This window comes from Aspergillus vadensis (genome assembly GCF_003184925.1).
Source record: "Aspergillus vadensis CBS 113365 unplaced genomic scaffold BO88scaffold_13, whole genome shotgun sequence".
Taxonomy (NCBI): Eukaryota; Fungi; Ascomycota; class Eurotiomycetes; order Eurotiales; family Aspergillaceae; genus Aspergillus; species Aspergillus vadensis.
Genome location: NW_020292051.1, coordinates 333,896 through 350,365, shown reverse-complemented (window position 1 = coordinate 350,365; position 16,470 = coordinate 333,896). Strand labels below are relative to the sequence as shown.

At 50.3% G+C, this 16,470-nt stretch overlaps 5 protein-coding genes and 1 non-coding gene across 6 annotated transcripts; 3 read left to right on the top strand and 3 right to left on the bottom strand.

The window, feature by feature from the left end:
- Positions 1-129: 129 nt before the first annotated feature.
- BO88DRAFT_488444 (uncharacterized protein) lies at positions 130-2,485 on the bottom strand (the record flags this gene model as incomplete). The annotated part of the gene is made up of 4 exons (XM_025712617.1): positions 130-1,416; positions 1,472-2,198; positions 2,251-2,414; positions 2,471-2,485. 4 exons carry the CDS (start codon positions 2,483-2,485, stop codon positions 178-180), a joined length of 2,145 nt encoding a protein of 714 aa, XP_025562315.1. The 3' UTR covers positions 130-177.
- A 2,092-nt stretch (positions 2,486-4,577) lies between these two features.
- Positions 4,578-4,649, top strand: BO88DRAFT_t156. The gene has a single exon. It is a non-coding gene; the product is annotated as a tRNA-Glu (tRNA).
- A 317-nt stretch (positions 4,650-4,966) lies between these two features.
- Positions 4,967-5,892, bottom strand: BO88DRAFT_488443 (xyloglucan-specific endo-beta-1,4-glucanase A). Its single transcript, XM_025712616.1, has 2 exons — positions 5,481-5,892; positions 4,967-5,427 (listed from the first exon to the last, which is right to left on the bottom strand). Exons 1-2 carry the CDS (start codon positions 5,819-5,821, stop codon positions 5,022-5,024), a joined length of 747 nt encoding a protein of 248 aa, XP_025562314.1. The 5' UTR covers positions 5,822-5,892; the 3' UTR covers positions 4,967-5,021.
- Positions 5,893-6,861: 969 nt separating this feature from the next.
- BO88DRAFT_405390 (glutathione S-transferase omega-like 2) lies at positions 6,862-8,265 on the top strand. The gene is made up of 3 exons (XM_025706869.1): positions 6,862-7,321; positions 7,389-7,853; positions 7,900-8,265. Exons 1-3 carry the CDS (start codon positions 6,938-6,940, stop codon positions 8,065-8,067), a joined length of 1,017 nt encoding a protein of 338 aa, XP_025562313.1. The 5' UTR covers positions 6,862-6,937; the 3' UTR covers positions 8,068-8,265.
- Positions 8,266-9,757: 1,492 nt separating this feature from the next.
- BO88DRAFT_405389 (spherulation-specific family 4 protein) lies at positions 9,758-11,421 on the bottom strand. Its single transcript, XM_025706868.1, has 3 exons — positions 10,716-11,421; positions 10,308-10,665; positions 9,758-10,224 (listed from the first exon to the last, which is right to left on the bottom strand). Exons 1-3 carry the CDS (start codon positions 11,054-11,056, stop codon positions 9,910-9,912), a joined length of 1,014 nt encoding a protein of 337 aa, XP_025562312.1. The 5' UTR covers positions 11,057-11,421; the 3' UTR covers positions 9,758-9,909.
- Positions 11,422-13,347: 1,926 nt separating this feature from the next.
- Positions 13,348-16,149, top strand: BO88DRAFT_426043 (uncharacterized protein; the record flags this gene model as incomplete). Its single annotated transcript, XM_025708873.1, has 11 exons — positions 13,348-13,362; positions 13,530-13,631; positions 13,955-13,976; positions 14,005-14,090; positions 14,166-14,315; positions 14,373-14,589; positions 14,654-14,999; positions 15,055-15,225; positions 15,278-15,597; positions 15,656-15,796; positions 15,854-16,149. 11 exons carry the CDS (start codon positions 13,348-13,350, stop codon positions 16,147-16,149), a joined length of 1,866 nt encoding a protein of 621 aa, XP_025562311.1.
- Positions 16,150-16,470: the final 321 nt, after the last annotated feature.

Below are 16,470 nucleotides of genomic sequence, written 5' to 3'. Positions count from 1 at the left end.
GAGAATCAGAGATATGATTGCAGTCTACCCGAATCTATTAATGCCTAGACGATTCCTGGCCACGCCAGTTATGCTGAGCTGTCACTGCAAATCGTCATCTCCCATCTTTTCGAGAAACGTCCCTGGAAGCACCGACGCTCAGAGGACAAGCGGCAAACACGATCTCCAGTCATCGCCTTACAGTGCACCCCTATCGTCAGCACTACCTACGCGCTCATGATGTGAATTTGTCGGTGCCACAGGCGACAATCCGCTGGCTGTCGGCCACGGTATCAGCCTTCCACCATCAAAGGCCTGCGTGTTAGCGTTCCATGTTCCGAGCGGTGTCGCAGGACCAATAGGAGACAGTGCCAGCGATGATGCACCGCTAAGCCAACTCTCCCAATTTGGAGGGGCGGTTGCTTGATGAGCCGCTGGCCAGTATGGAGGACTGGGGAGGTCATTCTGGGTAGGGGCCCGAGGTGAGTCAATAAAATGACGGCCCAAACGCGCGTCCACAACAACGCGAACCAAGGACATCAATTGTGAAAATACCCATGCTATCTTTTGCTGGTAGCTATTTGCCGGTGTCTGACTAGCATGATCGGTAAGGCAAGCCGATACCATCCGCAGCAAATCCAAGTCGGATATCATGCCAGCTGGCTTTTCACACGGACGCGACATGAGGATATTCTGTAATAGAACGAAAAATGCGGGAACGGAGAAAGCGTCGAAAACACTCTTCAATGACACATTAGAGATGCAATGAATTTGATGATTACTTGTTGGAGTGGTCCTTTGTCCTGTTAACAAAGCATTGAAGCAGTATAGTACAGCCGGATCCTGGTCCCCGTGTGCAATCAGCAAAAGCAAGCAGCTCAACCGCGCATCTTGCTCAATTTGTCGCGTGTGATATGGTTCCTGTCCATGTTGAAACGCCATGATTCGCGTTGCCAAGAACTCCATCGTATCTATAGTATTGGATCCACAGCATTCTGACGGAACGTTTTGGCCGTGAAATAAATACAATGTTCGACCATACTCATCAAGCTGCTTTTCAATGCGCATCAGCAGTCCTTGGCTGTCCTGTGCGTTTGTGGAGATCGAGCCAGCTTGAGCCAGTCGGTATATGTTTTCCTGCACCATGGCTAGATGGAGCCGGGTTGAGTGCTTCCCTAACTCATTACTAGTTGCACGCAACCGAGTAGCGATGTTATTTTCATCACAAGGCATCCAAAGCACTGATCCACGAAGCGTATACAAACTTCTATCACGGATGTACAATGCTCGAAGCACCTTGGCTCGTTCGACCTGTACAATGTCGCCGTGATCTGGAGCTTGGCTGCAAGTCAAACCTAAGATTCGCGCCAGTGTGCACGCATGGGCGAATATCAACTCTGCCGATCCAAAATAGTTTAAAGCTTGTGCCGCGACACTCTACATATTCAATGTCAGTTCTGCACACCAGAAGATCCTGAGTCTATTACCATACGAGGAGAAGCAAAGCCTGCACGTTTATGAGTCTGGGCGTATTTAGCAGACCGGGGCAAACCACTACCGCCCGGCTGGGTACAAAGGAATGCACAAAGTTCTCAGCCAATCCCTGCGTAGCTTGGGATGTGACCCGGGCCAGCAGGGTAATGGTCTGGAAGCATATGCCCCACGCGGCATCATCGGGCTGCGGCTGATGCTGCGAGTGCAGGCGCTGGAGGTTGGCCCTTAGATTGTCCGGTACGAAGACATCGGTCTGGCAGTCTAGGTCCTGGAGGAACCGATCTATGGCGGCGGTAGCTTGCTGCCTAGGCAGCAGTGGAACGACTAGCCGGTCACTGTACGACGGGATAGGTTCGGATACTTTTGTGACCTCGCATAAATGCTGCAACATTTCGCAGAGCGGTCGCCATATAGGCCCTGTTGCGTGGGGTACCGACTGAGCCCTTACCTTGAGGTTTTCACACAGAGCAGCAACGCATGAGCGTCCGAAGTAATACTCTGACTGTTTAGGGGCAAATATTCCGGAAACCTCCTCCTTGTGCTCCTCTTCATCGTCAGTATCGCCGCAGCTACATGTTGCAGATACACCCTCTAGCAAGGTTCTTGGCTGTGATGATTCGTGGTCCCCTTCCAAACCCGGAGTCCGGGGGCCAGGACCTAGAAGTTGACTAAGGTGAGACTCGATTCTCGTCAATCGATCCTGCAGTCGTTCAATGCTACCGCACCTATAGCATGATTAGCAATCGATGTCCTTGCTAGCCAAAGAAGTTCACTGACAATAACTTGAGGTGATTTACGCGTTTGGCAGGAATCCGATACAGGCAAATAACACCTCCCTCTCTCTCGCAGTTACGACAATGAGGCCGTTCCCGGCCGCAGCGTATCTTGCGCTCTCGGCATCTGGTACACGCCAAGTCCGGCATGGCATCTTCACCATGGTTCTGGGATAGCGCCGTTAGTGCATAGTAGGACGATGTCAGTAAGGTGAGTGTCATACTTTCTTGTGCTTCATGAGTGTTTCAGCTAGGTTGCGCTTTCCCTCAAACTTCGATGTCCCTGTCCCTGAAATTCTACCACCTTCCGAGCCACCAACAATGTGTGCACCAAAAGAGCGAAGAAATTCTGGCTTGTGGAATGTACATGACAAAGGTCAATGAGGCAACACTATTATACTCCATCGTACCGAATCTTGCCATCAACAGATTGGCCAGGATATTCGATTACTCTGACAAGGGAGGTTACACTTGACACGCCCTCTGTCTCATTCCGTGGCAGAAGCGGTAGCTTCTCCTTGGCTTTCGCCCGGGGTTCGATTGGTAGCCCAATATACAGTTCCCATTTATTACCGCATTCCTATGGCTGCACATCCTCCTTTTGGGGTTGTAGGGTCCACTCAAATAACAGGCGCCGAGTTCTCAGGAGTGACTGAGCCAAAGGGAGGGGTAGTGATAAGGTGACGTAGGCCAACGACGACACGGATTTGAAATCAGACTGCGGTGATTCCAAGTGCATGAGTGGGTCGTTGCTTCTCGTAATAGCTAGATCCTCAGGCCTGTAATCCTATTTGGAAGGCCAGGAAACAGGCGAATGCCTGTGCTCAAATAGCATTAATATATGAGGGGTGTTGCCATTTCCGTCAGCAGATGGCCCCTGCTACTGCAGCATGCCTCGGCAGGCAGCAGCTACAACTTTACCACGCCCTTATCCGAGACTCCTCTTCGCAGCACGCCATGGATGGGCTGAATGGAGATGCAGCATTGTCTGTCAACTCTTGATTACCGCTGAGTCAGCGGCATACGGGCAGCTCAGCCAGCCATCCCGATGTCAAGGATGGATGCGCTTGCTGTCTCAATGCTATACGACACCATCTAACCTATCTCCGTGTCAGAATGGCGGTCGGGATGCCGGTATAGTATACCGAATGCTTTTACTCGAACGGTTCAACATAGCAATGACTTGTCGGGTGTGACTGACAGTGTCAGGTCGATGAACACGCAATTTTCTTTTGCAATCAAATCGACTTGTGAGAGTCCTGATTACTGATTCGTACATCCTCTGGTCGTCAAACTTGCAGTGCACGGTTTACTTGCATTCAACATTCAATCCCAGGGCTTTTGGTTGCTGGCCAGTGTCGAATGCTTGAGAACCGATGCGTTCATTGAAAGTGACCCATCTGTTGACATGAATCTGGTATCTTCCCGGTTCACTAGTTCGGTGTGCGCTCTAATTCCCTCAACGGAAAAGAAGAGCATATCTCATTGGTCTTATCCCAGTGTCAATGTCCGACAAATCCGAACCCGTCCGGGTTAGAGGCATGGGCCGCTCGTTGCTGAGGGTTGGGCTGACATTTGTGTAACAGAGCTGTCTAGGTGGGGAAGGTTGCTGAGTGTTAAACTTCAGGTTGGTGGCCTCTATTTCCAGCCCCTTTGTAATCCAATTTTGGCTGACATCTCATATGCTCTGCAGGTGGTATAGCTGCGAAGGTCGCAAATAGGCTACACACGCAGTCTTGAGCCCTGCCAGTCATTCGACGGGCTTGGCAGGTGGTATGTAAATACCAGCCATGGTTCGATTAAGGTACCTTCGGAAATCTTCTAGTTTCCGATCATATGTTGCTGCTCCAGCCTGCAGAAACGGTCCATTTTGTGCGATGCTGAATAACTCTCTGTAACTCGCAGGCAAAATGGTGTCGCCACAAAATGACCATACCCGTTGAATACTTTCCCTCGTAAGTCTGAACTTGAGCTAACTATACCAATTGTGGATATAGAACCCGATTTGTTCAATGGAGTTTGTGCTGGGCAATTTAGATCTCAAATTCCCGACGTACTATATATATGTTTGTAGCTTCACTAGGAGAAGGACTGCTACTGCACAGCGGTGGATTTGAACAGTTGCCATCGTAGTCCTCATACCAAACATATACTATAGGAACCTGTGAAGCAAATATGTAAGGAACCCACTTTAAATATGATGATGATGGGGTGGGTGAAAAGAGGAAACTACTACGGAGGGAAGGTGAGGAAGCAATGCGATCGGGAGGCACGTGACAACAATTTACCTTAGCCTTATAGAAACTTATAAGTACCGAAAACAACAAGTAATCCGATATGGTGTAGTGGCTAACATCGCCGTCTCTCACACGGCAGCCGGGGGTTCGATTCCCCCTATCGGAGCTCAAGATTCTTTTTGACTTTTTTTCTCTCGATCACCCGCTTATGATATGATGCACGCCCTTTCCAACTTTTCATTTAATTTTCTTTTGGTCTCTTACGCGGCAAATCTACAGCTGCCAGTGCAATAGGATAGCAGTCCCTTCATACCACAGGGAATCCGCAGCGACAGACTCCATCCTGACTTCTACCATTACAAGCAGTATAACTTCTGACTACTGTTGCTCCATTAACAATTTTCAATATTCATTATCGACGATATTAGTGCCTAACTGGTGATCAAACATCATCAACTTGGTCAATAATATCTCTAGTGCCTTCGCCATTTCTCTCCCTCCTAACAACTCTCCCGTAACTCTCAAAATACCTCAACCACTAAGTGTTGATGCTAATAGTGTACGGCGCAACGGTAAACCAAGCATCAGAGCCCGTCTTCGGCTCCGTACCCGCACCCAGGGTCTGCAGATACAAGCTCGACGAGACGCCCTCATTATCAACCAGATAAGTGAAGAACTCCATAAGATCCGCCGAGAAGTCCGTGATAGTCTCGCGGGCCACGAAACTATACACGGTCCAGTCGTTGGGTCCTTCGTAGAGATCCCAGGTGTAGCCACCAATAGTGGGACTGGCGATAGGACCGTCCGAGTTGCCGATGGGCTCGATGCCTCCGTAGGCGGCGAGCCAGATCATGATCTCGTACTCGTGGGTGGCCGTTGTGGAGTCCGTGGTGGCCAGGAAGGCATCGTAGGAGACGTCAGCGACGAGGTCATCGCCGGTGTAGCTGATATCATCATTAGACAGTAGCTTGATTGGTGATAAGGGAGATTAACTCACCTCCACTTCCAGGTAGAGGGAATCGTCGTGATCGTGCTCAGCTGCTTAGCACCGACGTTCAGGACGGCATTGGGATAGCTCTTGACGTAGTCGTCGCCGCCGGCCCAGGTCCATGATGTCTGCCACGAGATGGAGTTACCGCTGTCATAGTCGAGGTAGGTACACTCCGAGCCAGAGGTCGCATAGTCCTCACCCCAGAGATTGTTGTAGAGGATGAAGTCGTCGGTGGTGATGATGTTGTTCTTGGTGCAGATGGTGCCAATGGGGTCGCGGGCCGCCAGACCCGCTAGCGCAGGAACAGCGCTTGCCAAGCACAGGGGGATAGACAGGTACCGGTTCATGATGATAAAGGTTCAGTGAACTGGTCGAGATTGTGTGTGAGGAATTGTCAACCGGGTCGGTTATCTACCTGGTTTTATTTCCTCTGTTTTGTTGATTAAGGGGGAACTAGGTTTCGCCCCCAACTTGGACTGAGTGGGAATTGGATCATTCTCTTCAGCACAATCCTGCGAAAATGTTCATCATATGCCGCGTTGCGGTCGCAGTCGAGTGGCTTAGCGGGTGGCCTAGTCTGACAGCAGCTTAGCGGGGCCATATCGGGCATGCTTTACGGCGATCGATCGATCCTTGTTGGAGAAAGTTGGTGCGTGAAGCTTGCACTGCCCTCGGAGATAGTCTAAGCTGTGAGATTAATGGAGCTTGATAGCGCCCCACTGCTTGTGTCCGGGTAAGCCGGGTGTTGAGATTCAAGCGGTCAGCAGCAAAGTAGCTGGGGAGTGTAGCACCTGTGCTGTTGGTATTTAAACGCTAACAAAGCATATTATTCCTGATATATGTCTGCACTATATATTAGTTGGTCGTAGTCAAGAGTTGCTGTCAGGAGATCTTACATAAATATATTTACCTGTTGGCTTTCGGGCCCCTTACTGGTGCTTGTCAAGGATTGGAAAACAAATTCTGAAAAAGTAATATACAAACAAACTGTTGAGCGTGGTTTAGGGTATTGTTCATCTGAGTCAAATGATAATAAGTAATATCGGGACCCAGATGTTGCAGATCTTGCCAAGCATAGTACTATCAGCCCAGATGACGACACAATCCGAGCCAAGCATGAACCAGGTCTTTAAAGGTTAGTACTCAGGGGATAGTCGATATAGTTGCAAGTAAATAACTAGGATAAAATATCCTCACCACGTGGCCAGCCTTGGCACAGCATTAGATACATCAACACATGGTTGCATAGTTGCATAACTAATTACTTAGTTACTTCCAGAATGATGACGAATCCAGCATGACGCCAGTGCGGAATTGCTCCGGACCCCGCATAGTTGAGCCCTCAGATGATGGCATTGCCAACTGTCCCTGCAGCATTCCTAATACTCTCCTCTTCACCCTTCTTCTCCCTTTGAATCCCTAAACTACCGTCAATACCTCACAATATAAAGATCACCACCACAATGACCATCCACCAAGCGGGAACCGCCGACAGCTGGCACGGCATCATCCCGAGCACCGACTTCCCTGCCGAACCCGACCGCTACCACCTGTACATCGGTTACTTCTGCCCATTTGCTCACCGCGTCAACTTTGTCCGACACCTCAAGGGACTTACAGACATTATCAAAACCAGCGTTGTGCGAGCGTACCCAAAGGGAGATCTCAAGGGCTGGCCGGGATGGAAGTTCCCCGAATCGGACGACGAGTACCCCGGATCAACGGTGGATCATCTATACGGAGAGGATTACCTGCATAAGGTATATTTTCGGGCGGATCCCGAATATAAAGGACGATATTCGGTGCCGCTGTTATGGGATACGAAGACGGGGACGGCGGTTTGTAATGTATGCTACCTATCTTTGTGTTAAGATGGTGATTCATTACATTGACTGATGGATGTGCTGAATCTAGGAAAGTCTACAAATGCTCCGCTGGCTCCCCAAAGCATTCAACTCCCAGATCCCGTCATCGCTGGCGGAAATCGACCTCTACCCTAGCCATCTGCAAGCGAAAATCGACGCTATCAGCCCGTGGATGCAATCGGACGTGAACTCGGGTGTGTACAAGGCTGGATTCACAGACACGCAGGAGGAATACGACGCCAATGTGGTTCGGGTATTCGGGGCACTGAACAAGCTCGAGCGCATTATCGCGCAGAATGGAGGTCCGTTTGTGCTAGGGAAGGAGATGACGGAATTGGATGTGATGCTGTATGCGACGTTAATTCGATTCGACGTGGTGTATGTGGAACACTTTAAGTGTAATCTGGGGACCATCCGTCATGATTATCCGGTGCTGCATAACTGGCTCAAGGGGATGTATTGGGATGTGAAGGCTGCGAGGGAGACTACGGATTTCAAGCATATCAAGGAAAATGTGAGTCACCTAAATACGCCAAGAGAATATGTGCTGACTGCAATAGTATACGAAGAGCCACTGGCATATCAACCCTAGGGCGATCACACCGCTAGGCCCGTACCCGGACATCGAGGAGGGCGTGGAGAGAGATTGGGCAAAGTTGCGAGTTGGAGGTGTGAAGCACCCGGCTGTGTTGGAACATGAAGCCAGTATCCCCGATGTAAGCCAGTAGACCTATGTCCAGGAAGATGGGATCTACCGTTAGCCATAACCGCATTATTCTTCATGAACATTAACGCCAGCCAAGCCGGTCGGAAGTGTGCTCCGCAAGCTAGCCAGGATATGATCAGCGGATCTGCAGACTGAGAACGTTGTTTGAGCGACATGCCTTGATATGAGCGAGTTGTATTGAATTATGATATCTCCGATCGGTAATCTGCTATCAAAATTGAGATGAAGTCTGGTCCGTCCAGCCTCGTACGTGTCCTGAACCAACCATTGACAGAATGCATATAGACAAGAGTACCTCTCAACCAACCATAGCATCTGTCATAAAAATACGATTAGCCAGTACCTTGGTTTAATGGCAGGTCGAAAATGTAGTTGATCACGTAAACGCCTAGAACGTAGTCAAGTTCCCCTGATCCGGACGGAACCGTGGTTGAGATATAGGGACGCAGATGTAGTCGTGGCATAGCCGGTGGCTATCTTGAATTTAGGTGGAAAAGACAGCCGATGTGCCATCCATATTCGAATCAGGTCTAGGTGCACAACGTAATACTACAGCCTTCAGTATCTAAGATGTTGGACCTACAGTACACGGACAATCGCTGTTGAGCAGATGGGCGAGCTATTCTGCGTCATTTTTTTCCCCACCCAATCTGGCCTGATTACTTTGGCCTTAGCACCATCTCAAATAACATCGCATCTATAATATAATCAGAATACTAGATAGAATAGTAGACTATCACTAGTAAGTAGTAAAACACCCTGTTTCAATATATCTGAAGCAACCGCCAGATCGATCAACGGCTATCTCAACGGTCGGCCTCCCGGCCACCCGAGAAACCCCAAAAATGGGTCCCCGCAACCCCCCAAAAATGGTAGTTCTCCGATCGACTGGATCATAACCATGTATGTAGAGCATCCATCAATGACATGGTTCTAGACTTTCTTCTCACTGTTGAGTATTGTAGAGAATATCAGATTATGTGATGGTAAAGAAAGATATAAATTGACCTTCATGGTCTTTAGATTTATCTACCATCATTCTCATCTACTACCTCTCTACCTCTCATACCTACAAGACTTATCCAAACCACCCTATACCACTCTACCTACCACCACCGTATGTACCTCACCAATACATTATACTTGGCAAACATGCTGACTGCTTTTAACAGACACCAAAATGAAGTTCATCCTCCTCTCCGCCCTCTCCCTCCTGGCCGTCTTCGCCACCGCCAACCCAATTGACATTGATGTCGGCGCGGTGGTCTCGGGCGCTGCAGATGCAGCTGCCAGTGTTGGTGCGGATGTAGATGCCGCTGTTGGTGATATTATCTAATTTATTATTGCCTTCATTTCTGTATGTTGTGTCTTTCATAACATATCTGGGTTAGAATGAGGGCTGACTCTTGAATACAGATTAGATACTAAGTACACGGTGGGAGTTAGGCGATGGATTACTATACTATGTATATATTATATGTACATGAATTTATGGAAATGAAACAAACTAATATGTATCAAATACCTTTCCTTTGCTGGTTGTTGTCATGTTTCATCCCTATCCTACTGTAGGGATGAAACTGTTTCGGCCCAGCTGAAGAATTTCCACGGGTGGCGCCGCGGCCTACCTACACTGACTGTATCTTCAACCACAGCCTAATCTGTAGTCTACCAACATATAATAAACACCCTTGGGAAGAAAAATTTTGCACATTGTTCCACAACATACACATCTATATACATAAACGGTGAAAAAAACGAGAGACAAGAATTGAAACACACCATCATCTATCTAACCCATCGCCCTGCGACAGCGAGCCAGCCAGCCACTCCACTATCCACATCACGAAGAAGCAGGCAACAACAACGGAATCACCTGGTTCATGTACGAGTTATACACGGTATACGAACTCGTATTCCCCAGGAAGATCTGGTCGGAGATATTTCCAACTTGGCTAATGAGGGTCGGCAGATGCACGGTATCCGGGACCGAGTAGACCATCGTAGCCAGGGCACTGTGATTGCCGCCCCTGATGGCAGAGAAGGAGTCTTCTGACACGGCGCTCAGGAACGAGTCGTAGGGCGACTCGAAGACCACAGTGGAGTCGGGAATGGTGAGGTAGGCCGAGTCAGGGACTGTGCCGGGGTTGGTCACGACCTATACACATCATTCATTAGTTACTGCAAATGCAAGGTGGTGTACGAATGGGTTAGATGGGGGGCGGGGGGCGGGGTGCATACGAAGTTTTCCGGTCCCAGTCCGGAACTCTCCTTGATGAGATTGGCGAGTTGCTGGTAGTAAGAGACCAGCCCTTCGCTGTAGGCGTTGGGGGCTTCGTCGAGGAAGATGCCGTGCACGGCGAAGGAGGAATTACCGGAGGCGGAGGGCCAGCCGGCGTAGGTCTTGATGTCGCTTTCGACATCTGAAATGGCGCGGGTGCCCTTCTCTGTCGGGACGTAGCCGATGGCGAGAACATTGCTGTAGCTCGTGAGTCTGGGAACGGCGGTCAGGAAGTTGCTGTCAGGGAGACTGCTGGAGCCGGGACCGCTGTCGGGGTTGATGATGATGGTGAAGTGGACGTTGGGGAAAGCCGCGACGCTGGTGAGATTAGTAAGTGGGGATGTTATAGTCATTATATTACAACGTACAGCTCTTCCATGGGGGTCCAGGCGCCAGCTTCGGGATAGACGTAGAATGGGATGATGACCTTTGCGGTGATGTTGCTCTCGACTACCGCGGCGGCAGAGGCGGAGGCAGAGGCAATTACTGAGGATACTGCAGATGGGGCCCAGTAGCATGCGGAAGGGGCTTCAGTGGGAGCGCTGCCCTGAGCGATAGTGATGAGGGTGCTGGGCTGGGATTGCTGGGTGGGGTTGATAGGATGATGGTGACGGTGACCAACGTGCTGGTGTGCCGCCAAAGCCTGACTGGGCAGGAGGGCCACACAGCTGAGCATCCCCAGGATGAGGCGAGAAGTAGATCCGAGCATGGCGGTAAAGTCTTGAGATTCGATAAAGGAATGACAAAAAGTTGGGAAACGAAAGACGAGGCGACAGGCTTTCCAGAAGCTGGGAGTCAACACCAAACCATCCAAGACCAGCTGAATGGGGCCCTGAAGGGTTATATACTGGCCCCCGAAAGGAATGAATGAGGGACAATGAATGAAAGATGAGATGACAGGTTTTTGGCGCTGGAAATGATGGCGCCCCCCATCGGACAGTTTAGGTGAAACACCAGGCGGCGATCCGATTCGAGCACGAACCGGTGAGATGCTGGATCGGGTGGAGATTGCAGGGTATAGGCAGTTTGGCCATTAAGTGGCATTCGTGGTGGTGATTGGGCGATCTGGGGAATGACGGGGGCGTCGCTGGAAATTACACGATCCGCTCGGACTAAAAAGAACGCTCGGGGTTGCGGGTAGCAGATGGTTTCAGAATGGCCGTTTGCTAGTGATATATCATGTTTCTAGTTACATTGTGCTACTAACTATCCCGTATACTTTGATGTGATAGACAGGTCAACGGTGAATAAATACGTTGGAAATGAACAGTCCTTCTTGTCCCTCCTGGTTCTATCATCACTGGGCATACCGCTGGGAATGTTCCCCACCGCGTCGCGGATGGCCCCGTCCAATTTCCACACCTCGCTGCAGGATTCCAAACAGACCCAACATTTGGGCCATACGCGAGCGTGAATCGCTTCCTGTGGTTGGCGGACCCGTCGTTGCGTCATGAACTATGCCTACATTTGGGGTCCTTGAGCTTATATGAAATGAGTAGTAGGTCCAGGAGCAGAGAGGGACCGCCACTGTCAGCTGGTGGCTAACGCTGGTTCTTGCAGGTACTGTGTGTCCTGTCATGAGGGATTCATCGGAGTTTACGCGCTGCTCACCTACGTAAAGACGCAGGTTCAAAATTGATCTGCTTGAGGTGATATCTCCGAGGATATGCGGATGATCTTGTGAGGTGTAAATCTGGGGATTATCTAGTCAAGAAAGCAATGCAGAGACAGGATCATGGGGTCGGAAGTAGAGGTACCGGGAGTGACCACCAGGTACACACCGGGTTGCCGCCATCTAGACCCGGCGATGGAACAGGATCTATCACCACCCCCATGGCTAGTGCCGCCTCGTTTCGGGGAGCCTGTTGATCGGTATTTGACTATGGAGACACACAAAGAAATGTGTACTACATAATTATCGGCCATCCGAGGTGATGGACGTATCAATTCAGGTGGTCCAGGAGACATTAGGCAGCAGGATGATGGATGACTCCATCTGTATACATTCTGAGACTGGTGCAACAGGGCCAGAAACTCCTTGATCAGCTGAGTTCATCTCTGGGAGGGTTGAAGGCATTCCCGACCGGATACCTTAGTTCCTGGAAGGGGGGGCCCGGAAGGGTTCCTGGCGGCGTGCCCTGAGCGAACCCGAAGATGGACTAGTGGCGGGCACCGGAAAATTCTTTAATCCAGACATTCATTCATTCAATGCACTCTTTGATTTCTTGATCTTAAATATTCTCCGATCAAACCTTTTTCGATACAATGATTCCTTGGACAAAACAATGCAACAGACTGATGGTCCACATGTATTGACTGACAGTCTATGGGGAAACAGAGTTTGACTGTGCTTGGCATGAGGTCACGCCTCAGTCACAGCGCGTAAAAGTGCCTGAGCGCCCTCCTAAGCGAGTAACTTCACTGCTGATGCTGTAACGTTGCAGCAGATTAGCGTCGCCACTGTTGGCTCTGCCAGTCAGTCACTGTCTGCATTTACAGTCGGCAGTTATTACTAGATAAGGAGCATGACACCGAAAGAGATGCAATGAGCAGCAGTATTCTGAACCCAACAGCATCTGATTGACAGTAACAACTATACTGGGTTGTAGTGTTGACCGTTGTGTTGATATCGCGGCTGATATGATAACTGTCTGTGTGCAAACTGGCGATAGTCGGCGGTTATCCCGCCTGCCATCGGGAATGAATCCTCCGTCGTCCGCTCTAGGCTCCAGCCATTCATTGCATTGCTACTACTTTGGTCTGGTCCGGCAGATTTGACCGACAGCCTTTATAGCCACGGTGATTGGTGGACGAGAAACCAACCAATCCACCCATCCACATTGGCCAGTATTCCAAAATAACCTGGTGTTCCAGCAAGGCTTCGAGAGCTTCCATGCTCGACGCCGTTCATTGCTAGCTGCTGCTAGTATCTTGAACCGGTAGGTGTCACTCCAGATAGTATTTATCTCAACGTCAGCCGAGCCTATCACCGACCCCATCATGCCACTACTTTTAGTAGCCTGCAGCATGGCATGTTCTCATCCAGGTATGGCCGTTTTGCTTCGGCCATTCACCGAGGAACCAGCCCAACTGCTCCGTCCCCACTGGAATATTAAACTGTAGACCCACGACCGGGAGATCCTCGTTAAAAAGGAAAAGAAGGGCAAAGAAGGGAATGAAAGGGAAAAATTCGCAACAACGATGACCCGAACAGCCTCGTGAACGGGGCTGACACCTTCTTTAGGGATAGCGTCGGAGCATGGAGATGCCGTGATTGGACGAGGGTGACTAAGATAAACCCTCGAGACAAATAGGGTTACAACCTTACCCTCCCTTGCTATACTCTTTCCAGCAAAGGTTGGTTCCAGCCATCTCAGAGCTTATCACCAGCGGCGTGAAGGAGGGAAGGCATATAACCAATAAGATAGTTAAAAATAAGAATTCTCCACCACTATCTCTAGGCATTCCCCACTGGTTGCTGTTCTTATCACTTCACAGTTAAAGTGTGGGTGCAAATCTTTGCCCGCCGCGTGCTCAGGCGCCACGCCCCCCGCGCAATAAAATCCTGCAGCTGCCGTGCACCATGCGACCTCTTTTCAATCTTTAGGTGGCCGGGGTCGATACACTGCGTCCTCTGTCTTTCCTACTGGTCCATAGTTTCAACATCATGGCCAGGTTTGGCAGTCGGGTGGTCTCCGCCCTCGAGCTGGATTCCAGCCAGGACTCGCGCTGGTCCAACGAAGGTCGGCAAACCCTATCTAAGTAGCTATGAAAGCTGCTGCGCGCGGCACGCGACTTGGAACTTACCTTCTCTGCAGATCTGCTTCCCACTCCTCCGGAGCAGTGCAGTAAGTCTTGAACTTGACCCAGTGCCTGCTCATGCCAGTGCTAATGATGCAGCCTGGCGCTGGTGGAACTATGTCTCGTTCTACTGGTCCATCTCCTTTACCAACTGGACCTTGGGATCGGTATGCTTTTGGCCCTTTGTGCTAGGTTTTTATTTCGATGACATACTGATTCTGTAGACCATGGTCGGCATCGGTCTAAACTGGTGGCAGTCGATTGTCGTCATCTTCGTCTCCCAGCTCATTTCGTCCGTCGCCATGGCATTCAACTCGCGCGCCGCCAGTGTATATCATCTCGGATTTCCCTGCGTTGGGCGCAGCGTCTTTGGCATGTGGGGGAGCTACTACTTTGTCGGTGCACGAGCGGTGCTGGCCATCGTGTGGTTTGCCATTCAGAGTATGTGACAGTCGCTTGTCACAAATCGCTTGCAATGATGAACGCCTCATTCTGACCCTTGCAGTGGACTTTGGCGCCGAATACATGTACAACATCCTGCGGGCGATTTTCGGTCACCATTATACCGACATCCCCAACCACATCCCATCCAGTGCAGGTATCACCACGCAGAAGATGCTGGCTTTCTTCCTCTGCTGGCTGGTGCATCTGCCCTTCTGCCATTTCCGTCCGTACCAGCTGCGCAAGTTCTTCATTTTCAAGACCTTCATTTCCCTGCCCGCCATGTTCGGATTGTTCATTTTCGCCATGGCCAACACTAAGGGTCAGCTGGGGACGATGTACACGGCCGAGGCACGATCCACGACGGCAACTGCCTGGATGATTATTGCGGGTATCAACAGTGGCTTGGGGTAAGCCATTCCTCTCGGAAACCTTGGCACACCGACATAAGACTAACGAGACCAGTAATACGGCCACGTTGATCACCAACCAACCCGACTACTGCCGCTGGACTAAAACCCGCAACGCCCCGCTCTGGACCCAGTTGCTCTCGAACCCGATCGCGGTGACGCTCTCGGCGAGTCTGGGTATTCTGGCGACAGCCGCTATCAACAATAAATACGGCACCGATATCTGGTACGCCATACTGCCAAATACCCAATATTTCCGATCCTGGCTAATTATGTAGGAACCAATGGGACATGATGGAATTCATCCTGGACCACTACTGGTCCGGCACGACCCGATTTGCCGTGTTCCTCGTGGCCGTTGCCTGGCTGGTGCAGATCCTCGGAACCAACATCGCGGCCAACATGATCTCCTTCGGTGCGGATTCCTCCATGCTGTTCCCGCGATACATCAACATGCGTCGCGGACAGTACATCGTGCAGACGCTCGCGTGGGCCGTCGTGCCATGGGAGATTCTCACATCGGCGACGAAGTTCGAGGACTTCCTGTCCGGATACGCCTTGTTCATGGGTGCTGTTGTGGCCATCATGGTGTGCGAGTGTACGTCCCTCTTCCCTCCCTTTACACCAAATGACCAAAACATACTAATGGATTATAGACTTCTGCTTCGCTAAAGGCAACATTTTCCTCTCATCCCTGTATGACGGCACGAAACTCAACAAAAACTACCGATACTACGGCGGGTGGAACATCCAAGCCGTTATCGCGTACATCATTGCCATTGCGCTGCCATTCCCTGGTACGTCTATCCCTTCATCCCCCATAACACCCCCGCCATTAATAAATACTTGTATAGGCTTCGTCGGCTCCCTCGGCGCCAGCGTCTCCACCACCGCGACCCGCATGGGCGACCTCGGGTGGATTCTATCCTTCACGACCGCCTTCGTGATGTACTACATCATTTGCACATTCTGGCCCACGGAGAACCAGAAATTGATTAAGAAGCAGGGGTTGACGTGGGAGCAGACGGCCCAGGATACGGACCCGCAGGACTTTTATCTGACCGGGTCGGGACTTGGGGGTGCGGATGAGCCGGTGGCGGCTCATCAGCAGGTGGTTGTTGAGAAGGGGGTCGTGGAGAAGGATATATAGTTTGTACAAATGTGTGAGGTTTGATGGATATGATATGATATGTCTTGGGAGGTAATTACATAGGGAGGTATTACTCTGCTCTGAATTGAATATGAATATAGAACTTTTTTGTCATGATTGAGCCTGTTCTGAATAGTATCTACCGAAATGTAACAATGAACCATGCTGTCTGGAGTAGGGCAACGCCCACTCATAGAGCTAATAATACCATGCAATATCCCAATTCCAAACATAAAGGAAACACTACTTTTAGGTATCTCAAACGAATGACTTAAAACCAGCCTCTTCACATACCAGACCCGGACGAACAATGCATCCACC